This window comes from Dermacentor andersoni, chromosome 6 (assembly GCF_023375885.2).
Source record: "Dermacentor andersoni chromosome 6, qqDerAnde1_hic_scaffold, whole genome shotgun sequence".
Taxonomy (NCBI): Eukaryota; Metazoa; Arthropoda; class Arachnida; order Ixodida; family Ixodidae; genus Dermacentor; species Dermacentor andersoni.
The window spans coordinates 62,464,479-62,490,082 of NC_092819.1; the positions used below are offsets into that span (position 1 = coordinate 62,464,479).

Consider the following 25,604-nt stretch of genomic DNA (forward strand, 5'->3'; position numbering starts at 1 on the left):
CATTTCTCTGTTGGCTCTTCGGTGACGTACATCATAGCGGCATGGAGAGCTGCAAGTTCTGCCGATGTCGATGTAGTTGTGCGCGACAATTTGAATTTAACTGTAACGTTCTTGGCTGGAACGACGAATGCGGCAGTTGAGCTGGCACGTGAGGTCGAACCATCGGTATATATATGTATGTGGTCATGATACGTCTGGTGTAGTAATAGGAGCGTAAGTTGCTTCAGAGCCGGCGATGGATTATTGGACTTTTTTGTAATTCCAGGAATATCAAAATTCACTTGAGGCTGTCGTAGGCACCACAGGGGAGATGAAGGCTTTGTCGCCGGTGTAAAAGATGACGGTATGCACTCTTGATGAGCGCTAATCACTCGTGAAAAGGTCGCTTGAGGTCTTTCGGCTGGTAGGGAGGTCAAATGATGGTCGGGGATCCTTGACAGATGGCGAATGTGCGCTCTGAGAGAGTCGAACACTACGTGTGTCTGGATCATATGATCCCCAGCGATGGCAATTGTTGCTGCTGTATAGTATAGAAAGTATAGAAAGTATAGAAAAGAACATTGTGCTGAAACCATCGAAGACGATTGTCAGTGTAAGCGAATAGCCCGAACGAACGAACGAAAGAAGGAGCGAGTGAAGGAGCTATAGAGCAAACGTTCGTTCGTTTGTTCGTGAACGAACGAACGAACGAACGAACGAACGAACGAACGAACGAACGAACGAACGAACGAACGAACGAACGAACGAACGAACGAACGAACGAACGAACGAAGGAAGGAAGGAAGGAAGGAAGGAAGGAAGGAAGGAAGGAAGGAAGGAAGGAAGGAAGGAAGGAAGGAAGGAAGGAAGGAAGGAAGGAAGGAACGAACGAACGAACGAACGAACGAACGAACGAACGAACGAACGAACGAACGAACGAACGAACGAACGAACGAACGAACGAACGAACGAACGAACGAACGAACGAACGAACGAACGAACGAACGAACGAACGAACGAACGAACGAACGAACGAACGAACGAACGAACGAACGAACGAACGAACGAACGAACGAACGAACGAACGAACGAACGAACGAACGAACGAACGAACGAACGAACGAACGAACGAACGAACGAACGAACGAACGAACGAACGAACGAACGAACGAACGAACGAACGAACGAACGAACGAACGAACGAACGAACGAACGAACGAACGAACGAACGAACGAACGAACGAACGAACGAACGAACGAACGAACGAACGAACGAACGAACGAACGAACGAACGAACGAACGAACGAACGAACGAACGAACGAACGAACGAACGAACGAACGAACGAACGAACGAACGAACGAACGAACGAACGAACGAACGAACGAACGAACGAACGAACGAACGAACGAACGAACGAACGAACGAACGAACGAACGAACGAACGAACGAACGAACGAACGAACGAACGAACGAACGAACGAACGAACGAACGAACGAACGAACGAACGAACGAACGAACGAACGAACGAACGAACGAACGAACGAACGAACGAACGAACGAACGAACGAACGAACGAACGAACGAACGAACGAACGAACGAACGAACGAACGAACGAACGAACGAACGAACGAACGAACGAACGAACGAACGAACGAACGAACGAACGAACGAACGAACGAACGAACGAACGAACGAACGAACGAACGAACGAACGAACGAACGAACGAACGAACGAACGAACGAACGAACGAACGAACGAACGAACGAACGAACGAACGAACGAACGAACGAACGAACGAACGAACGAACGAACGAACGAACGAACGAACGAACGAACGAACGAACGAACGAACGAACGAACGAACGAACGAACGAACGAACGAACGAACGAACGAACGAACGAACGAACGAACGAACGAACGAACGAACGAACGAACGAACGAACGAACGAACGAACGAACGAACGAACGAACGAACGAACGAACGAACGAACGAACGAACGAACGAACGAACGAACGAACGAACGAACGAACGAACGAACGAACGAACGAACGAACGAACGAACGAACGAACGAACGAACGAACGAACGAACGAACGAACGAACGAACGAACGAACGAACGAACGAACGAACGAACGAACGAACGAACGAACGAACGAACGAACGAACGAACGAACGAACGAACGAACGAACGAACGAACGAACGAACGAACGAACGAACGAACGAACGAACGAACGAACGAACGAACGAACGAACGAACGAACGAACGAACGAACGAACGAACGAACGAACGAACGAACGAACGAACGAACGAACGAACGAACGAACGAACGAACGAACGAACGAACGAACGAACGAACGAACGAACGAACGAACGAACGAACGAACGAACGAACGAACGAACGAACGAACGAACGAACGAACGAACGAACGAACGAACGAACGAACGAACGAACGAACGAACGAACGAACGAACGAACGAACGAACGAACGAACGAACGAACGAACGAACGAACGAACGAACGAACGAACGAACGAACGAACGAACGAACGAACGAACGAACGAACGAACGAACGAACGAACGAACGAACGAACGAACGAACGAACGAACGAACGAACGAACGAACGAACGAACGAACGAACGAACGAACGAACGAACGAACGAACGAACGAACGAACGAACGAACGAACGAACGAACGAACGAACGAACGAACGAACGAACGAACGAACGAACGAACGAACGAACGAACGAACGAACGAACGAACGAACGAACGAACGAACGAACGAACGAACGAACGAACGAACGAACGAACGAACGAACGAACGAACGAACGAACGAACGAACGAACGAACGAACGAACGAACGAACGAACGAACGAACGAACGAACGAACGAACGAACGAACGAACGAACGAACGAACGAACGAACGAACGAACGAACGAACGAACGAACGAACGAACGAACGAACGAACGAACGAACGAACGAACGAACGAACGAACGAACGAACGAACGAACGAACGAACGAACGAACGAACGAACGAACGAACGAACGAACGAACGAACGAACGAACGAACGAACGAACGAACGAACGAACGAACGAACGAACGAACGAACGAACGAACGAACGAACGAACGAACGAACGAACGAACGAACGAACGAACGAACGAACGAACGAACGAACGAACGAACGAACGAACGAACGAACGAACGAACGAACGAACGAACGAACGAACGAACGAACGAACGAACGAACGAACGAACGAACGAACGAACGAACGAACGAACGAACGAACGAACGAACGAACGAACGAACGAACGAACGAACGAACGAACGAACGAACGAACGAACGAACGAACGAACGAACGAACGAACGAACGAACGAACGAACGAACGAACGAACGAACGAACGAACGAACGAACGAACGAACGAACGAACGAACGAACGAACGAACGAACGAACGAACGAACGAACGAACGAACGAACGAACGAACGAACGAACGAACGAACGAACGAACGAACGAACGAACGAACGAACGAACGAACGAACGAACGAACGAACGAACGAACGAACGAACGAACGAACGAACGAACGAACGAACGAACGAACGAACGAACGAACGAACGAACGAACGAACGAACGAACGAACGAACGAACGAACGAACGAACGAACGAACGAACGAACGAACGAACGAACGAACGAACGAACGAACGAACGAACGAACGAACGAACGAACGAACGAACGAACGAACGAACGAACGAACGAACGAACGAACGAACGAACGAACGAACGAACGAACGAACGAACGAACGAACGAACGAACGAACGAACGAACGAACGAACGAACGAACGAACGAACGAACGAACGAACGAACGAACGAACGAACGAACGAACGAACGAACGAACGAACGAACGAACGAACGAACGAACGAACGAACGACCGACCGACCGAGCGAGCGAGCGAGCGAGCGAGCGAACGTTTTCTTTTTCTGTCAATGGTCGAGTCCGATCACCGACCAACAGCCATGGAGCACTGACCAACCGCGAAAGCGGGCAAAAGAGGCAAAGAAAGCCATTAGCTTAAAAATAATGAAAACGATTGTTATAGGGTTTCATCCGCTTAGAAAATACAAGTGCCGACGTCGGAAAATGAGCAGAAATCAGTCTCGTAAGTATGACCTCTTCTGATTACGATGACATATTACTGTCGCTACGACAACATCAGGTTTGTCAGGACAACGGGAGGTCGTGTGATGCTACAGAAATTCCGGTTTCAACAAGAACAGAAATTGAAGTTGCCGCAGCAAAAACGACATGGTGTCCGAAAACACGACGATAACTTAAAACCGTTCCGATAAAACTTTCATCGTCTTCTTCAACTACTGTTGTCGTCTTCATTGTTGTTTTTGCTGTCTTTATTTATTACGTTTTCTAAACACGGAAAAATAGGTCACCTATGAGGCGGCTATCTTAAGGTCATCACTAACAATCGTTTTCAGCTGACAAGAGGCGAGCAAAAACATCGCAAAGGAAATAGAGGGCTTATAACACTAACGTACGCTAGTTCGTGAGTAACCTGTCATCCCACGTCGAAAGAAGGAATGTGGAGCATGCGAAATTCGTAAGCTTGCGCGTAGCGCAGATAACAGGCAGCTCAGTACACGCAAGATGAAAAAAGAAAAGAAGGGAAAACTCGCACAAGGTAGGGGGAACGTGTACTCCAAGTCAGTCACTGAGCACAAGCAATGCACGAGCACGATTTCCAGACTACAGCCAGTCCACTATCCTTGCAAAGTTAAGCGAAGGTTTTGTTGCTCAGTAACTTCAGAAAAGTTGAAATTCGAGCATTATTTATTTATTTATTTATTTATTTATTTATTTATTTATTTAGAGAAAGAACGAGGCCAGCCCAACTGTATCAAGTCCGCAGCCGTTGTCGTACGTACTCACTGGTGTCACGCAGCCTCACCTCGTGTCACTCTGCGAGAATGCGCGGGCTGGCACTGAAAAGTCCACTGCACTCCGGTGTATTCCATATGCAGTCGCAGCGATAGCTGCTGCACCTTAAGTGATCCTCCGGACTATCCGCACGTATTGCACCAAAAACGCTCCGATTAATTTTTCATTGTTTCACCACCTTGTCATTACTATGCGCGAATTTATGTGACACCACTGCCCCTTGCACGCCAAGAACTCCCGCAGAAAAAAAAACGAGCTTACGGATATTACACGAGTCTATACGGTGTTTGAGTGTCTTGGTGTGTGTGCGCATGGCGGAGCTTCCTTTGCCCGTTCTCCACGGGCAGCGTCCGATGGGCTGCGCGCGAGCTTGTGTGCGTACGGGGAAAGCGACGCAAATGAGTTTGCTCTCGTCACCTAGTCTCGCGTCCTACCTCGGATTGGTGTCGCCGGAGAACCGGAGAGCGTCCTAGTTTTTGGAAGTGTGCATATTGCCACGCTTTCTTTTTCTCTTTTTTTTTTTTGCCTGTGTACGCAACTGCAACACGTCAATAAATCGCTTAGTTGGCTTTGTGTTCCGTAAGTTAACTGGGCTGTTAGTTAGGCAACGGCAGCTATAGAAATTCAGGTATCAGTTTTTTTTTTTAGCAGCGGAGCTGCGTAAGTTATAGTTAATCAACCAACGAGATGAAGCCTCGTCGAAGTTGTCATGGTAGCAAGTCAGTTGGTCAGTGAATAGAAACTTTCTTTAGCTGCGTAGATGCCGATCCGTCACTTATTTAAAGATAGGTGGTCGACTTCCACTGCGTGAGGGACGTTCACATAGGCTCAGTTGAGGCCGTTGTTAGTGTGGTAAGCAGCCTCTCAGCCAGTCTGCAAGAACGGTAAGCCAATACCAGATTATATATCACTTAGTTTACAGTGATACACATTTGGATAACGAAAAAGGCGGTAAGCTTTTCCGCCCCGCACTATATTTGGCGGAATATTGCCAGATAAGATAAACGAAGAACGCTAAATCGGTTTTCTTGACAGTCGCATGTAAACGAATTTTTTAGCGCATGCATGAAGTTACGCGCATATTTTTCTCATAGACACAACTACGAAGGCTGCATCATGCATGGAGATGAATGGCGCTGCAAAGCCTTGAATAACTATAGGTATATCGCGACAGCTGCTGTCCACATCGTACATCGTATGTAAGATACGTAGGATGGATAAGCCAAAAGGCAACAAAGCGAACCAGTGTTATCTAAAGATTATTAAGTGATTAGGAAACCAACGTATGGACTCTGAATTCAATTGAAATCCATCAGGAGACATCACATGTCGTCCGTTTGTAAACGGATCGAACAGGCGTGAGAAATTGCTCCTCTGTCCCCACATGGGCTCGAATGGTGCTGAAATACAGCTGATTGCCCGATCCACAAAACACTCGGCGCAGAATGAAATAACCACTATATAGTATCCCCGCTTGTTCACCCAAATAGCTGAATTCGACGAGTATATAAGACGTATCTTCGTATCAAATGCCATGTGCTTTCATCTTCTCTGTAAATATTGAATTGTGTTTATTATATTGCGCGATGCATATCAAATCTCTCCACACGATTTATTTTTATTGTATTATTGATTTTTTTTTTTTTTTCGAGTTCGACAGAGGTCGGGACGTTTGGCTGTGCGCACTGAAGGTACAACCACTGATTTTATCTAATTACGCCTACGTGAAGTGTAACAAACCACACGGAAGTCGTCAGGGCCATGATGTGTGTCAGTGCTGAGCACGCGTGTGCTACGTGACCTTCATTTCACAATCCCTAGTCATCAGCGACGTTCTGTCGTGTCACGGCTCATAGCCATAACGCCCACTCGTATTGCACGGTTGGGCAAACATTGGCTTCAAAAAAAAAAAAAAAGACACCTAGTAGAACTGGTAAAGCTGAAAAGGACACTATTACTGTTCGACTTTGTCCTCCCCGCAACCTACAATAATCTGACAGCCTTCAAGCCGAGCAAGGGTAAACCTGCAGTAGCGATAATGTCCTTTAGGAAACGTTCCGGTTTACACGCATGTTCAGCGAAGGCCCGCAGTTTATTCAGCTGCTTTTCTTTTTCTTCTACAGGGCGAGTTTGGCGTGAATGACTATACTGCGGCGTTCAAATGAGAGCTTGTGTCAGTGCGCCACTTTCGGATGTCGCAGACTGACAGGAAACGCGCGTTCAGCTGCCTAAAAGGGTGGTCTCCCTTACTCTCCGTTGGGAAGGAGTGGTTGTTCTGAACGTTCTCCAAGTCCTCGATACGTGGCTATTTCGAGGCTACGGTCGCATGTGCTTGTATGGCTGGCGTGCCGACCGCGTGGACGTGCAAAATCGGGAAAAAAAAGAAAAACAAGGAAAGCAGCCGGCATGCAAACGAGTTGCGAGCTGGAGAGTTATCTCCCTTATAAATTACATGCTTTGTGCAATGTATTCTCACACTGTGCTATTCTCACACTATTCTCACACGCCTCTACATTTACTCACCGTATCTGCATTCGTGTTTTGCGCAGAATGTGTAGGCATAACAGCGTTATTACGTCTAACGGCACGGTGTTTGTGTTTCTAACAGCGAGGGATCGTCTTTCATAGGAAAAGTGTGTGCGTGCGTGTGTGCGTGCGTGCGTGCGTGTGTGCGTGCGTGCGTGCGTGTGTGTGTGTGTGTGTGTGTGTGTGTGTGCGTGTGGGCGTGCGTGTGTGTGTGTGTGTGAGAGAGAGAGAGAGAGAGAGATGGTGTTATCTGCCACAGGCATTAATTTTTTTAATTATTATTTGGTGCAGCTAAAGAAAACGCCCTATAGACGTAGCGGTTGCGATCAATAACGTTCTCACGGTTAACTCAATTGCTTGTACTTACTAAGTGAATTAAAGAAATGCTAAATTAATGGAAATGAAAGTGGAAAGCGGTTAGGTCTAGTGGTGAAACATAAATACTCAAGAAAGCGGACGGTGGAAGGGCTCCGCGGTAGCTCATTTGTTAAGAGCATCGCACTCGTAATGCGAAGACGCGGTTCGTATGCCACCTACGGCCGTTCTTCTTTCTTGTCTTTTGTCGACTTCATTTATTGGCACTTTCCACATCTCAATTAACAAAAACAAGTGACAAAAACAAGGGCAACATAGGGAAAATGACTTGTGCTTAATAAACGAAATAAAGAAAATCTATAAATTAATGGAAGTGAAAGTGGGTGAAAAAGAGGAAAAAACAACTTGCCGCAGGTGGGGAACGATCCCACAACCTTCGCACTTCGCGAAGGTTGTGGTTAACTCCCTTTCTTCTCGTTTATATATCTACTTCTCGCTTACACTCCATTTACTACCCAACAGGGCCAAGGGCTCTATACTACAACACAGGAAGAAAGCCCAGGTTATACTTATTGCCAAAGCTGGCAAATCAATATCTCAAATCTACGGCCCATATCTCTGATCTCTTGCGCAGAAAAGTTTATGGAGCATGCGTTCCTTATCAGAATAAACAATTAGCTGGAAGAAAACGAAATATATCCAAATACTATGTTGGGCTTTCGGGCTGGGTTCTCTACTCAGGACGTTATGCTGCAAATCAAACAGCAAGTACTAGACAGTGAAGCGAAGTCCATCAGAGCTATATTACGGTTGAGTCTCAAGAAAGCACTTTACAAAGCAGCAAATTCGGCCATACTCAGTCGGGTCAGCAACCTAAACCTGAGAGAAAGGGCGTACGATTACATCCGAGACTTCCTAACATAAGTAGCAAGGACCTAAGGTTGCGTTTGCCAGAGAGATCAGGAGCAGGATTAAAATCCCAAATTTACCCAAAAATATGCGCCCGTAATTCAATCAGGGCAGCAGAACGAGCAGAGCTAAAGCTATTCTCAAACACTATGGCAATGACGAGGAAGCGCTATTCGTTGACGCCGCGGAATATTCAAATCACCAAGCGTTTACAGCAGTAGCAATTATTACAAAGTAAGAAAGCGTGCACACGTGCTCAATCAAAACCGGGGTCTCTGAGGTTGCGGAGGAGGTTGCCATCGCTCTGGCTGTCCCCTTCTTCCAAATATACATACATCATTAGCGACTCTCAATCGGCTATACAAAATTACCCCAGAGGACGGATGTCAGTTGAAGCTATGCCTTCCGCATAGGGATGGCCGACACACCAACCTGTGACCACTGCGGCCATGAAGAATCAATTGGCCATATTTTGTGCGCCTGCCCGCAGTACAGTCCACAGAGGGCATGCCTTAGCCACGAACTTGACCAACTGGACGACCAACCGCTATCCGAAAAAAGAATACTACAACATCGAAAGGACCTACCTTCACAGAAGAAGGCCGTGCAAGCGCTTTTGCGCTTCTTGCGATCTACCGGCCTGTGTGAACGACTTTAACTGGAACGCCTTTTGTGTGTGTGTCTCCATGTGTGCCCGTTCCTTTTTTTTTAGATTTTTTTTTTCGTTTTCCTCTCTCTCATCTTTCTAACCGCTATCCCCCATCCCCAGTGTAGGGTAGCAAACCGGAGACTCATATCTGGTTAACCTCCCTGCCTTTCCTCTTCATTCTCTCTCTCTCTCTAAACAGTGAAGACACACACACGCACACGCACACGCACCCACAGGATGCTGAGGATGCTGACTTCTTGTTTGGGCAATCAATTTTTCTTACAAGTATTCTTGCGAATCGCAATATATAAGAAACTAAAGCATCAAGTGCATGACTCTGTAACTCGGTAATAAAATATGACATCACAATTCTGTCGGCTGAGCTTTTTGGAGCATCTAAAGCGGTCAAAATAGATATATAGTATTCTAGAGCGCCCTAAAATCTTAATCGTCTTGACATTTGCAAAACTCTCGTAGATATTGTAACGTTTTCACATAAACTTTAAACACATATATCGCATTCGTCCGCTTCAGATGATCCAACTGTTACCGTTTAAATGCGACACCTTTTTTTTTTTTTCAGTGTTACTAATTTGTAATCTCTGTGTCATTTTTTTTTCACTAAATCAAGTTCATTCAAATCGGTTCAGTGATTTTTTCATGAGATCAGTGCCGCGTTTTACATATATTTGAATCGGAAACTCGCAAGTGGCCCCACCATGAAACTACCTCTAAGCAGTGTCACGTGCTTCTATTTAAATCCGCTGTGGGCGAAATTCCGACGCCAATAACCGAGGCACATGCAATCGAAAAGTGTGACTAAATATGCGTCAGTGCTGACAACGTCTGTTGATCCACCTGAAATAGAGACTAAATTTTTTTTACAAGGAGAACCGTGAAGTCTTCGGCTAGAGTGCTGCGAATGCAGATGATGTATATATACTTATTCGAAATTCCATATGACTATCTGTTATAGCGCCCCATTATGTATACGTCTCCCTTTCGTTCTGGGCCACTGGCGCAAAAGTACACCCTACGTACAGCCATCTTCAGACTTAACCCGGAAGATGAAGACACATATAAATGGTTTGACATTGACTGACAGAGGCAGACTGTAACGAGCAAATATTGAATTTGAATGATTTGGAAGCAAGGCCCGTTGAAATAGGACCATGCAGGACACCCCAACCAGAAATACCCACCACCGTTCACAGGAGAAGCAAAGAAAGGCGCTTAAGGCACGTTTCGGTTAAGTATGGCGATGACTATACGTTTACTAACACGGCCAACAGAGAGCTGGTTCCGTTTTACCACTAGCGTGTGGCACTCTTACCCACCACAACGGGGACAGAGCTCCGCCCGCAGCCAAATTACATCGAAAGAGGTATAAGGTGAACCAGCCTATAGGGCCAGGTCGGCTTCGATTTCGGTCGGGTCGCGTAGACCAATTACCGCTTTCCACAGCCTTCCTCGCGCACAGAACGTGCGCGCGCGCCCAGCGTCACAAAACAGTGGTTTAACAGAGTCCGCTCGTTCCAATTCAATTCAGCGGCGCACGAAAGGCTTGGTGCCATTAATATAAGACTCTTCCCTCTGGCGTTCTCCTTGGCGCTGACCCCGCGCCGCCAAGTAGCCGCGGCTCTCATCGAGTTACAGTGAACCTACCCCAGGGGTGGGGCCGACTCGCTCGGCTGAAACGGCATCCGCCGGGCGTTTAACCCTATAGGCAACAACGAACCCAGCCGCACCGCTATTCGTCGTCGATGCTTATCTCTCATTCGCCATCGACTCGGCAGCGAGCGCACGTATAACTACACGCACGCACCCGAGTACCTTTCTTTTTTTTCCTGCCGCAAGCATGCGCGGACGTTTTGTAAATGCAAAGTGTACGAGCAACACCGACCACACTTCCAGTGTACCCACCCCCTTATTCCATTGCGCTTCTACGCTGCGAGCAGTACACGGGACAGGCACGCAAGCAAGCTCGCCTCACGGACACCGTTAAATTTACGATCCGTCCAATAGGTCGGGCCGTGTTAGCGACCTGCCACCGGTTCCGTGCCATAGAATGGGGCAAAGCGCAGAAGCCTTCTGACTCCCGTGTATTAACGCCGCGGTTCCGACGACGCCTCGCGAAGGGAGAGTGTAAGGAGAGTGGGATATACAGGGATTCGTTAAGGGGGTAGGGGGCGGGGGGGGGGGGGGGGAGGGGATTGCATGTCGTGTTCGCGCGCGTGACCGCGTAAAAAGGAAGGGTTGCGCGGACAGCCTGACACAGTTTTTTCTGTCGTCGCCTTCGAAGACGTGCACGCGCCGCGAGGCCGCGGTATTAATATCCGTCCTGAGAGTAATGGGCGGCTTTGGCCGCGCGCGCGTAATTCGGTGGCGAGGCGTTGTGCTCGTTCTTAAACGGAGGTTCCCGGGGGATGACTAATAGCTCTTGAATATGCATAGAGGCGCAGGTGTCATGTGAAGGGGGGTGGGGGGGGGATGCAAAACGGATACTCCGGGGAGAGAAAAGGAAATAGGTATAAGTGCAGCGTTCTCGCTGTGCGTGTCCTTTGCTCATGGCTGCCCCCGTTCCTTCATTTATTGACTCGCTTGCCACGGTACCAAGAATCGAAGTGTCCTTAGTTTTTTAACCACTGATGTTTGCGGTTCAGCTCATAATATAGATGAAGTCGTAGCAACTGCACGCTTGTAAAGTGCATTTCTCCTGGTTTAGATCGCTCCTGGATTAAAGAGTCAAGGAGGTTTCTTGCTTGCCGACCTCTTCTTGCGGCCGAAGCAATTATTTGCCCAGCTTATCTTACTACTGTACTAAAGACAAAAGCTGCATCACCCTGCCACGAGCTTACCGCACTCTTTATTAATGATTAATGCGGTCCAAGCGAATACGTACGACATACATCGCGGCCAGCATCCTTGCTGTCTCACGGATACGAGGCGCCCATAGGCGACGCAAAACGTGAGCGAGCCTGGCTTCGATGAGGCGTCGAAGATATCAATCACACAAAGCACGCGCAGCATCGCGACCACGTGATCACGTTTTGTTTGCAGCGTCACCCTATTAACTTGCAAGCTGCGACGTCGCTTAGGCATGCGTGTTGAGCGAACCTCCTTACGCGCCGATCGGTGTCGACGCACACCTCTCGTCGATGCAATCATCTCGGAAACACGCGGCTCAGTGGAACGGCGCGATTAGCCAACAACGCGGAAACCTCGACACGTACCGTACTGACTCGGCGCGCGCGCAACGTGCTTAGGCGTCTCACTGCCGGGGTTTCGTAGAATTTTCTTTTTCTTCATTTCTTTTCTTCTCTTTATTCAAGCCTTTCCCACACAGCTCAGCTACGTTATCTCGGCTCACGTAAGCCATCCGCCTTAGAACCTCGGCAATTACAGTACAAACAGGAGGCTTACGGCGGGGCGAAAAAGAGGCCAGACAATTTGGGACGCCCGAGAGGCGTACGGGAAGGATTAAGGCAAACAACAGCAAGGAGCGCACGTCTTAATCTCTTCTTGAGCAAATCTTTATTTTCTTTTGTTTTTCATTTCCCTCGCGTCGAACGTGCGGGCGCACTCTTCCGAGCCGCGTGTTCCTCGCTTGATGCATGCTGATGATGTGCGCTACACAACATCCCCGTCGCCGCCCATCGGCTCTTGATTGAAAGGGAGAAAGGGAAGCGAAAGTAAGCTCTCTCCGTGGCAAGGGACTCTGCAGGCCAAACGACAGGCAACGGCACTCAGACGACGACGACGACGAAGAAGAAGCCCGCCGATCTTTGGTCAACCCTTGTTGGCACATCCTCCCCTTGCGTCCACAACGCCCTCGACGCACGTCGTTGCTCGCGGACGGCCTTGCTGGCGACCTTGCGTAACGCGCGAGCGCTCGCCCCGCATCTGTGCAGCCACACCGCGCAGTGAGGCATCTCCGCGCCTCGGCGAGCACATATTGGCTTTTTACCTTCCCTGTTAGCACTTTTCTGTCAGTTTTCTTGCTTTTTTTCTTTTCTTCTTTTCCATTTCCTCCTTCATATTTAGACACGCGAAGCAGACGTGCGGCTTGTTTGCAGAGGGCGTTCTAGCAAACGCTAGACAGAGACCGGTCCGTGGCGGAAAGGAGCGAGTCCGGAGAAGTTAAGCAGAAACGACGCAAAGTGCAAATCACGTTTGTTTTCTGTTCTTTCTTTTTTTTTTTTTTGTAAGTGCACCACCAAGCACAACCGTGACAACAGTGGGGTCACGCTTGCGCAGATGCACGTAGCACGTAAATGCACGTAGTGCAGCTGAGGCAAATAAAGGACAATCCTACACAATAAAGAAATTAATCTGAACGACTAAAACCACTATTGCAAGATTTACCTACATGTATACTAGTGCTGTTATTTTATCTCGTTCCGTTTTTTTTTCTCTCCGTGACACAGTGACACATTAATACTGTTATGCGAATCCCCATACTTATTCACGTTTCATACCCATGTTTGACATAACTGAATAACTAGCCGCTTGAGCGGAATGTCTGAGACAACGCTCCCCCCTACCTTTCTTCCCCTCTCTGCTTCTCTGAAGCGCAAACTGAAGAATGCATCGCAATGCGATCGCAAGCTAAACAGTCGGTTTTCAGCATAATAATTCCAAGGCGCTAGCATGTAAGCGAGGAGCCTGTGGAGGAAAAGTATTGTTCCAAATTTGATTTCCGTTGCCGACTTCATAACAGTCTTAGCAGTTCTTTGTAGACGATGAAAGACGCTTGATCATTCAAGCGAATGGCCGAGATTTATCCGCACCGCTGTCCTGTTCTTCGTTAAACTCTCCTATGCAGCTGTGTGTTGCCTCTTCGGCATCCAGAGTTCAGTTTGGTAATCAGTGCATCCTTTATGTGGAGTTGCTCTGCGCACATCGCTGAGATCGACGTTTGTATCGCTTGACATTTTCGTTAAAGTTATGGAGGAGGAGGCGTTGCGTGATCATCAGATCATTTAAGAACATCCGGGTGCTCAAACGAAGATATATTTAGGCATCTCCGCTCAAGGTATGGAAAGAGAGATTAGCGTTTACGGATGACATGTCATTTCATTATCGCGGCTATGGAAACTGGCTTTAGGTAGCAGACTAATTGCTCAAGTCCGTCAGGTTAACCTCGTCCAGTGTTGGTTTATTTGGCTTTGGTCAACCAGCCGTGATTGAACGACCGGTAGATTCACAGAACATCTCTGCCACTGATAATTCGCGTGAAGATGCACCATTTTCATGGCCGATCAGTTTGCGTATAAATAATATTCCATTACGAGGAGATCGGCGATCAACTCATCGCTCAGCCTCGCGGATGTTACGGTGGTTCACCCTCTTTGCACTTCTGTCGAAACCCCGGCCTCTTCTCCATAGAAAGTGAGAAAACTTGGAAGACGAATAGGGGTCCGGCACAAAAAAGTACATTCCGATAGTACCCTCCTACGCGGACCGAACCATGCATCTCGTTCTTTCTTTCTGAAAGTAGAGGAAGTTAGAGGAAGTAGCGATGGGAAGTCTAGATAGATAAGTGTCAAAGTGACACCGACAAAACTGCGCACCGAAACACACAACACTGCCTTGATTTTGCATTGATGAAAGAGAAAGAGTTACGTGGTGAACCTATAGAAACAAAGGAGTTTTCTATAGCGCCGCTAAAGAAATGTGAGCCGACTCTCAACTCACACTTTCGCATTGTTTGGTGTCAGTAAAGATTGAAGGAGCGCGCGAACCTTTGAGCTGCGAGTCTTCAACCAGGAATGCGTTCACAATGGACGAACAACAGGGCTGCCCGTGTGTAGCGAAATAACAAAAAAAAAAAGAATAGGAAGGTGTCCGGCGAAGGTAAGTGTGGCGGGCAGTGCGAAAACGAAGGTATTTTTCTTTGCTTCTCTACAAGGATGCGCGCATGCGCAGGAGTGGACTGTAGGTGCTCTTGCAGTTAAAAAATAAAAATAATGATGCAGGATGCGGCTTGTGGAAAAGGAAACCCATTACTGTTATCTACATGCCACGCGAACGACGCCATCAATCGCGTCGTACAGAACGTATATCTAAGACCGCATGGTGCGATCCCGGGGGAGCGATGGAGTTATCTGCGTGTAGCGCCAAACTTCGAGCCCACTGGCGACTCTGATGAATCGCCTACGCGCGGACGCTGATAAACCGCGGAGTGGCGTCGCTTCGTCTAATAAGTGCGACGGGGAGAACCGCGACGCACGGCGGCGACCTTGTCGTAAAAGAGTAGCGCGGAGCTGGGTTAGATAGAGCGGAAAGGCTGAGGTAAGTGAGCGGCGACCGTTCGGGGATCGCTGCCACCTCCGGACGGTTCATGGCGCTGCTGGAGTCCTCATCCTATCGGTGGCCTCTCTTTGATAAGATCACACAAATGAGAGCGCTGACGACGCGCTCCGGGGTGTTTCCTTTCTTTCTTTCTTTCTTTCTTTCTTTCTTTCTTTCTTTCTTTCTTTCTTTCCCTTTCTTTCTTTCTTTCTCTCAGAAGCCTTTAAGAGACAACGTGCAGCGCAGCTGTCGAAGGCGCGGTAGGTCAGTCGCCCTCAGCGGCTGAGTTGGGTATTTTCCGCGCCATCGGTTTCACTGTATACACCGCTTCCACGTCGCAGATGAGAAGAAAGCTCACACGAAAAAAGGAAAACGAAAAAAAGCAAGAAATAAGGGGGTCAACGGCAGCGCAGTCGCTTACAGCCGTTTCAAGGCCCATTCAAGCGTTGGGATTCATCCGGTTCGGATTACGTTGAAGTGCAATTTATGTTTGTAGCATTCTACCCTGGATGTTTATGTGCCTTTCCTTATCTCCGCTTAATCACACCCGATTAGACGGAACCGAGAACGGTCAATTGTAACCTGATTCTCGCAGATTGGGCGATGACAGCCGCGATGCGAACCGTCGCCGCGTTTTTAGTACATCAGTGCCGCCTAGCGGAACGCCCCTGTGCGTGAAATGAAACTCGCCAAAGCACCTCGTTCAGTCAGATCGTTCGAGGGTGTGATGGCCGCGCACAATCTACTCATTCTGGTCGTCCTTGACGGTCGAATGGCGGTTGTTCTTTATTTTAGTTCTTCCTCTTCGGCAATCTCGTCGTACGCATGCGTCGCTCTCTTAATTGCCCGTCGTCGCGACATCGAAAGAAGAAAGCAAAGGAATAAACGTCGCTACTATGAGTAGGGACACCACTGAGTGGTAATATCAGCTCTGAGGCGACACTCATCTCTGCTTCAGCGTAATTGACGCGCCCGGGGCGCTTCTCTTTTGCGACGACGAGTACTCGCGCTGCAAGCCGCGAAAAGGTGTGTGTGTGTCACCGACACAGGTGATGACGCCTGCGATTCTCAAGGTTTTCCGATTGGCGGCACGAAATACACACGAGGTCGCTTCGCGCACGCACACGCATTCCGTGACGGGCGGTGACAAGCTGGAGATCCACCCAGAGAGGTATGCGCCACTCAGCAAAAAGCATGCCACCACCGGTAGCGGTGAAGTGAACAAGATAAAGAAAAGAGTGAATGTACACGTGAATGCGCGAGTGTTACAAGTGAGCGCCCCTCATATAGGCGTTGCACAGTTGCCAGAGTTGGGAGCGGCTTGCGGCACTCTTAAGCACGTGGGCCAAATTTTTTGAGAGGGTATGGCGACACCAGCACAGTAAATCTAACAAAACTTTCTCGCGACAAATAATGAAATTCGCAGAACGTTCGCACTGACGGGAGTGGTGGGTATTTAGATACAAGTGGGGTTATCCTGGCAGACATGGTCGGCAGTTCCTTCGCCTGAGTTACTATCGCTCTATCGTAAAGCCCGTGCCTTATGTCAGTACAAATTTAAGCTCTCCGCCATAATCTAAGGCTCATTTCTAAATACACAGCATTGTTGTATATTTTACGAAGTTTCTCTGATGTAGAAGAATGGTGCGCAGAGCAGGAATATGAGTTAGATTTTACTGTCACAGGTATGTTAGTTGAGGACATGGAGTGCTCAATGCTACGGACTTTCGAAGTGAACTTTCTACTTATTAAAAAAAAAACTACAAGCTATGAGCCCTGCATGTGTGGATCACTATAGCGATAATTGGTTTCCATTACGCTGACTCTGTTCTGTTTGGTCACAGTTGTGAGGTGACCACGGCAACATCTAGCGTATTTCATTTAGCATAGCCTGTCTTAGTAGTTTCATTCTAGACTGATAAAAGTAATAAAATAGTTCCAGCTATCCGAAGAACCATTTCGCTGCGAGTATTAAATGCCAGCCTAACTTTCAGACGCAGTTCGGTTCATCCGAAGGTTTATTTTACCCGAGTATCGTTTATCACGTGTCCATTGCTCTGACAACAAAAAAAAAAAAAGTGTCCTGTCATTAGCGTGTTGACAACCTCTCCACCGAATTGGCACGGCAGCCACCGTTTATTTACCCTGCGACCCACCGCCAACAGCAGCGTTTGTCTCCGCAGGCGCAAATGTGCGGTTTCGTCGCCAACACGAGTGAGATCCAAGCGAACGTCGGCTTCCCCTGCAGCACACGATGCGTACGATGTCGCAGTATACCTCTCCTCATCCTACGTCCACTTTCACCTTCAGCAAGCCACCGCTTCAGCGTTGTGAAAACACCTGTCCCCATCGGCCGCCCAGCGTGTGCCAAAAATAACGTAACCTCGCCACCCACCGGACGCGTCACAGCTATATCGCCTTCGTGAAGAGTCGAACATAGCATAATGGACGAGGAAAGAAGCATGCAGCCGAATCTCGAAGGCAAATGATGGAACAATAAGCGGAGCTATCGCGCAATTCTATCGATTAAGCAGCAGCGTGCGCTTGCACCCTGGCACGTCGTCTTGGGCGTGCCCAGCTGTTGCGTCCCTGAGACAATGCGTGCAGGAACGCAACGCGCGAAGTGTCCGCCCGATGCACGCGCTCCGTGAGCGGAGGCGGGCGGTGGACGCAAATGCTCGCGACGAAATCTTGCTTCGCGTTTCTCTTTGGCGTGCGTAGCGCATCTGTCGCTATCGTATACGCGAGCCTTCCCGCCGTACACGGCCGTGTCTCGCCTACACCCTCCCCATCCATCAGCCCCGCAAATGCCCGCGTGCAACCTCGCTCGCTTACGTTCCCGTGCTTTGCATAGCCGTTAGCTGCACCGATCTTGGCTTCGTCTGCGCATCCGGTGTACGACACGCTAGCGCACCCAAACATGCGCGTTTATGCTTTCTCGAGAGCCTTTTGTGACGTTCGTTCTTGCGAACCACTGTGCAAAGCTTTTCTTCATGCAACAGTTTCTTTCTTTCTTCTTTAGTTTTTTGTCTTGGGTCATACTTTTAACTGTCGTTCCACTTCACTTTGAAGCTCAAGAACATAGAAACTCAGCCTTTACTACACATCGTTCATTTTCTCTCTCTCTCTCTCTCTCTCTCTCTCTCTCTCTCTCTCATGTTCACTAATGACAAGGTAATGCTTACTGGTCGCTCTCACGAGATTTCAACTGCATAGTATAAGCTGACAGAGATATTTCCCCTCCTCTACTAACAACGAGTATATTGGCAACGTGTCAGGAGGTTATCTATAGCCAGAAATCTACACTGGAGCAAGAAGGTTCGCGATTGAAGACGTGACTGGGTGGTACTGCGCTTGCTTCGGTTGCTACTTTGCAGTCGTATCGACTGACGACTCCGCCTTTCATTGGCTCTCATAACGGCGCGTAAAGCTAGCAAACCTTGCAGGTGTTTAGAGTCTACGTCGGCCGTTGAGGCATCCGTGTCGGGAACGCTGACCTTGACGCTTCTCGGAGGCAGTACGGCGAGATCTGTTATTCCCACTTCTGTGGATGGTTACGCCTTGCCAGTGTCTGCTCCTTGTGAACGATCGATGTGCGGAATCCACCCTGGGGCGCCGAATGCTGCGTTGCCTTCGTTCACTGTTTGGCGGCGGAGAACGGCCTCGGTTGCTGAAGCACGATCAGAAGGCACGGCTGTTTGGAGGTGCACTTTTCCAAGGTCGTAAAAGCGTTCACCAGAGGAATGTGTCGGTGAGATAATGTGTGCGGGAGGTTCCAATCGTTGATGATGATGATGATGTGTAGGGTTTTATTGGCGCAAGGGCCAAGGACGGCCAAAGAGCGCCAATCGTCTGGTGGCCCAATGACTATAATAAAAAGGGTCCTTACATGTCTATATACGAGTTAACACGTGTCGACCAATTCCTGGTCGTTGTGTTCTGTAGCGTCGCTGCTGGCTATTCGGCTATTATACGGCCACCACAGTTGTGTGGGAGCTGTACACTGTAAGGAAAGCAAGCGACTTCCTTTATGCTGCTGCATTTCATTGAAAATCCATATGCGGTAATGCAGCTTCATGGACATGCCTGTGATGTCCACACCAAAGCGGGATACCACGAGTACAGAAACTATACGCTGTCATATGTACATTTTAACGCTCACCTAAGATTTGAGTCTTCCACTCAACCCACTTAACTTTTTACTACTTGCTATTTTGTCATGTCTTCTTCACTTTAGAACAGAATGAGACAAGCATATCTTATAGATGCTGGAGTCGTTTTCTTTGCCATGGGCTTACCATGCTATACACCGGATTGCGAGGGTGAGATGCGAAAGGAGGCATTCTTATATCGATACACACGCACAAAATGTATCTATGCACTCACCGTAACAAGTAACTGCAGTGTCTGGTCTAGACACGTGTCTGTGCGAAAGCCTAAGAGCGCCTTCGTTAGGGACACTCCCAGAGCTTCTTCAATGTCTTAAGTACACTGCGCTGCTCAAAGCAGCTGCCGCGGAAATTTAGCTCTTCTGTGCGAGCTCGTGGAATGTATGCGAGCTGCGGAGCTTTTGAGCTCAACGGTCGTTGAAAGCAAACGTGTTACTGCAGTATACAAGTGCTGGTTAGGATGAACATGTAAAAATTATGGCGTGGTCCTTCGTCCTGCAGTGGACATAAATGATGATGATGATGATGATGATGATGATGATGATGATGATGATGATTTGCACACCGTTCAGAGACATTGAGCGAAGTCGCTACCTACAGGAAAGTTATTACGAGCTGTGAGTAAACGATGAATTTGACATCCCGCAGGTGACAGGCGAGGGCCATCAGCAGATCCAGGAGCTGGTGTCCCCGTTGGTGGAGCGGTGGAAGATCTTCCAGCCCCGCTTTCGACTGGCCGCCTCCGGAGCGCCACTCGAGCCGTCAGCCTGCGCGGCGCTTCTCGTGGGGCAGGAGGTGCTCCTGGAGGACCGGAGGCACTACGCGCCGGTCACGCGATGGGGTACGACATTCGCCATTGTAGTTCGCATATCTCCTGTCTGATTTCTATGTGCATTTTATTCGGCCTCTGCGTCATTTGTAGAACGATTTTCGGTATACGCCAGTACGTTACTTGTTCAGCGTGAACTAGCTATACCCACGAAAATGCAGTGCACCTGCCTTCCACCTTTGAAAGAGAGACGAGCCAGTTGGACTGTGCTCACAGCTTAACGACTTTGACTGTTAGGCTAATCGAAAAATAAAAACTCGTTGTTTCAAGCTCGAATCAGGGTCATCAGGATCATCCCGAAATTTTACCAACATGTTCGTGGTTCAGCCTAAAACTATAGTGACACAAAGGCGGCATTTTTCTCAACGGTGAAAAATGCCGATTTAGACGGGCAACACTGTTTGGCGTCACAGAAATAAGTCCACCCAATTGGCTCGCACATCTATGCAAACGGTGTTTGAGTTGGACAGCGTACATACAATTTCTTATTCTTAGGTTGTCACCGACTATTCGTGACTCCAAGTAAACGCTTGCTACCTAGTGGCCTCGCCGAGATGTAGATGATCTAGGTTCAGGCTTGAAGCGAAAAAGGGTCTCCTATCACGGTATGCGCTGAACGCCTCGTAGTTTTCAAATTGTGGTTACAACGCCCTGCACGAGCCAGAAAATGAAGAAGACTGATGTCGAAACAATTATTTTGTGTATAAATGTGTGTCATTGCGGTGGAAAGACAACGATGTATGATTTCATCTTTTCCCGAAAGAAGCAGACGACGCGCATCGGAGAGTAACTTGGATAAGAAACTACTGCATTTGGAAAAGGTGACTAATGATATGCTGGTTTGTTCGACACATTTCACTCGGGACGACTTCTTTTTTCCCGGCGTGTGGACCATTGCTTTATTTTTATTTATTTTATGCGCCTTGCTGGCGTTTCAAATCGCGAAGTTTATTTTGTTTATAGGCAGACGCTTTGATAAATTATAGTGATGTACGCTTAAGCTTCATTTGGTATTGGTCGTTTATAGTTTTTTTGCCCCAGCATTAGCTTTACTAATGCTTTAAGCAGCAGAAATATTCTCGCGAAGGTAGTTTTGTCTGCAGACACAGTAGCGGGAATAATGATAACTACCTCGGAAGGTCTGATGTTGAACGTGACACATTTTATGCCGCGAGACGAAATCTCGTTTTCATAGCATGCTTTAGTTTAGCGGTGCAAGCAGAAAAGGCTGTTTTCTGATTTTCTGAGTTGTCAGTTTACTTGCTCGCGAGAAATTTACAAGCTCCTGCAAACAGCTCTTGTTCCAGATTTGGAGCGTTCGAACGGCGCACAGTGCCCCTAGTTTGCTTTACGACACTGCGCACACAGCTAAATGCCATTGCAACTGGTTCAATTAGTTTCGAAGTCATGCATTTACACTAATACATGTGACTTTGTCTAAAAGAAAACCCTCGTCAAATTTTGGAAACGCGTTGGACCAAACTGAACTTGATTCAATTTGTTGTTATTCACTTTTCACCTTTCACGGGGGTTTCAGATTTCCTACGGACGGCATATGTTTTCGATGTTCCCAAGACCGGGCCCTACCTCGAACGATGTACTGCGAGAACGAACAAGCGCCTGTCATCGGACGCAGACGACCTTGTCACACATATCAGTTAACTATAAAAAGAAAGCTGTTTCCCGACTCACAAACTGAACTCTCATTTGCTTTTATACCAAGACACATTGACAACGGTAACATAACAGTTTTTAGCCTCGTTCTATCAGTGTATATTGCCCGTATTTAGCTTCTGAAAGCACGGCAAATTGTGAGGTGCTAGGTGTGATATACTACAACACGAGTCACAGTGCGGAGTTGGCTATGAAGGTCGAATACAGTCAAGTATCGTAGCTATACCAAAGGAGCAACGCCGCGAACTAGTGCTTGCACCTTTCGGAGGCCCCTATACGCACAAACGCTTTCCTTTTTTAACCTCCGGCTCGCTTGAAAGGCTCTCCGTCTTTAAAAAAAGTCTGATGCGGCTCGCTGGGCAGGCTGGGGGTTCGCACGTGCAGCGCAACTATTTTCGTGGCTTCGTCGCTGAAATCCTTGAGAACTATCTAAATAAGGTGATCGGCAGCAAGAATTCTTTCGGCTTCCACGAAACACCTTGATTCGAGGCCACAAAAGAGAAGCGTGAGCACATACATGTATGTACAAGCGAAAAGAGCTGCCGTGAACATGTATGTCGTAGCCATCTTCGATTTATTTGGACAGTGTTGCCAGCACAAGCACCGGATTCTGCAGTGACCAATAGTCAGCAACAGAGTATTTTCAATATGCCCTTCGGTTCGTTAGTGAAGAACTTTTCAAGCGAAGTTTTCATTGGCTCTTTCCTCCACTTCGTGTGGACTGTTGTCTGACCGAGTAACACGCTGATCCCTGAGACATGTAGCGTAATCAAAGCTGGTGACTAGGCGGGCCGACCCTGACAGTTGTGCACAGTATGCGTTGTCGCGAAGGATTTAACGTGTCCCAGCTATGAGCAGTGCTACTTAGTTGCCAGAGCTTGCATTCATGTTCGCAGCTCAAAACTGAATAAGACAGGCGCACAGAGAAGGATACCTAGATGGGAGGACCCCTGGAGTTCAATAGGGTATATAAGGTGGGCCGATCATGGAGGTAGTGTCAAATCACCCACACGCCTCATAGCAATAATCAATGGAGCTAACCACCAAGTGCACGTCGCTGAATGTGTCCGCACTATACTGGGAAGCTACCTATTAATTTTAACAAGCTCCTATGGCTTGATTCCGATTTTTTTGTAATATATAGCTATGCGTTTTGCAACAGTTGTCGGGATATTCTACTTTGGACGCAGTGTGTCTACATAGCAGCAAAAACAAAAAATGAAAGAAAAAAAAAAACAGCTACGAGGGTTGTTCTGGGCTATTTCCGAAGCACCGAACTAGACTCGAGACCATTATGAAACAACTTTTCGTGGTTATTGCATATATGCGTCCCTTATTTCTTTCTCCTCATCATCATCTTTCATCCCTCCTTTCTGTACCCTTTCCGTTTTCCCTTGTGCCGAGTAGCAGGCCAGAGCATGCTAGCTCAGTCCTACCTCCCTGCTCGGCTTTTCCTCTTATAATTTTTCTTATGCGTTTCCCTCTTTTTTGTTTTCTTTTCCCGAATCCAGTGGCAAAGAAACGCTATTGTGAATAAAATCGCGCCACCAGTTCAGGGGTCGCCAACGTTTCTCCTGCACAGCAGCGCACGCGGAACGGTTGCATACGCACTGCAATCTAGCGCAGTGACAACCGGCAATAACCACGCCGCTAACAGCCGTCAAATTTCGAGCAGCGCAATGTTGGTCCCGTCTCCACTTTTCTTCTATGCCTTCGGCGTAAAATTCGCTTCCGCAAGAACGCCGGGACACCTCCGTAACGCTGTAAGGCTCATATCTTGCGTTACGCGCAGAACACGGGCTTCTCTGCACAGCCACCGTAATCGCGTCTGGTTATAATTTCACGATGTCACGGTCAATGATTGCCCGTAAAGCGCCCGCATAGCGTTAAAAAGAAGAAAAAGAGCAGATGTATTAGTGAAGTAAAAAATAAAAGAAAAGGTAATTGTATGTGTGCGGGGAAGAGGGGGCGGGGGAGAGGGGAGCCTGAAAGCATACGGTCGGTAAGTCGCCTACGCCTGCATAACGGACAGGGCGCGGAGCGGCGGAGAAAGTGTCACGCGCGCTTGCAAAGTGAAAGCGGAAGCGTGATTAGCTGCGTGGGCGTTGCAGCGGCAGGATGCAAAACACAAGAGCTGCCGGCCCGCTGACAGAAAAATAAAAGCGAACAAGCGAAGCCGCGCACGACGGCCAAGACATTAGCGCGTTTCGGTGGTGCGCGCCCACGCCTCGTGAGAAAAGTGTTGCAGTTTTACCGGACAGCGGCACTGATGTGACAGTGAAGGATTTTGTGATGGGATGGGTGTGCCCGTAGGGCTGCCGCCGCACTCGCATTCTTTTTGCGAAAGGGCGTCCGGTGCGGTTGACCTGGTGAGCGAGGCGAGCCTCTCGTGTTTTAGCGCACGCCATACCGCAGATTTATGTTATTATTATTATTATTATTATTATTAGTAGTAGTAGTAGTAGTAGGCGTAGTAGTAGTAGTAGTAGTAGTAGTAGTAGTAGTAGTAGTAGTAGTAGTAGTAGTAGTAGTAGTAGTAGTAGTAGTAGTTGTTGTTGTAGTAATACAAGTAGCCCCTTAAACGAGTTCATAAATGTAGTCCTCATTGAGGATGTCGCGCACGCTTTGTGTTTTCCGTAGAAGATGCTCCTGCAGAAAAATACAAGTCTAGTTTCCGACAGGTGTTCAAACTTTCGTCCGAATGCTATAACCACTGCACTACGGTTGAAATGGCGGAACAGTGGCAGATTATTAAGCAACTCGGCGTACTTGTGGGGAGGAATTGAGGCGCACTATACTTCGCTCGTGCTGAATTACAGGAGGACTTTAGTGCATCTCACGAAAGCCGTACAGCAATACGAAGGCTATGGGTCGCGTGAGCGAACCAAAAAAAATACAAAATAACATTCAGGAGAAATGATCCTCCACCGTCAAGTGTACCCGTTGTTCGCCCCCCCCCCTCTCTCTCTCTCACTCTCTTTGTGACTTTTTTTTATTCATGTATTTAACAAAACATTGCTCTCTCAATAGCACCAAAAACGATCTTTTACAGACACCAACATCTAGCTTACGTGAGGGTTGTACGGGTGCATTCACGACGTTAAGTAGTTGTTTAATGTGGGAAAAGATGCTTATTTTTGCAGAAATACAATGTCATATACTTTTTATTTAGCTATTGCTGACAAAATATACGCATAAATAGTGAGAAATCTTGTGCCTAGCGTAAGCATGAGGTAGTGTAGTTGTAGCAATTTAGCAAGGCCAGAGCCTAGTCGCTTAAAGCAA

The 25,604-nt window shown here is 48.0% G+C and overlaps 1 protein-coding gene across 1 annotated transcript in view; it reads left to right on the plus strand.

Moving 5' to 3' along the window:
• The window catches only part of LOC126522754 (uncharacterized), a 690,505-nt gene that overhangs the window by 118,865 nt on the left and 546,036 nt on the right, over positions 1 to 25,604 (plus strand). The window contains exon 2 of the mRNA XM_050171541.3: positions 20,465 to 20,657. Coding sequence (XP_050027498.1) covers positions 20,465 to 20,657 — 193 coding nt within the window. The remainder of the gene's footprint in view (positions 1 to 20,464; positions 20,658 to 25,604) is intronic.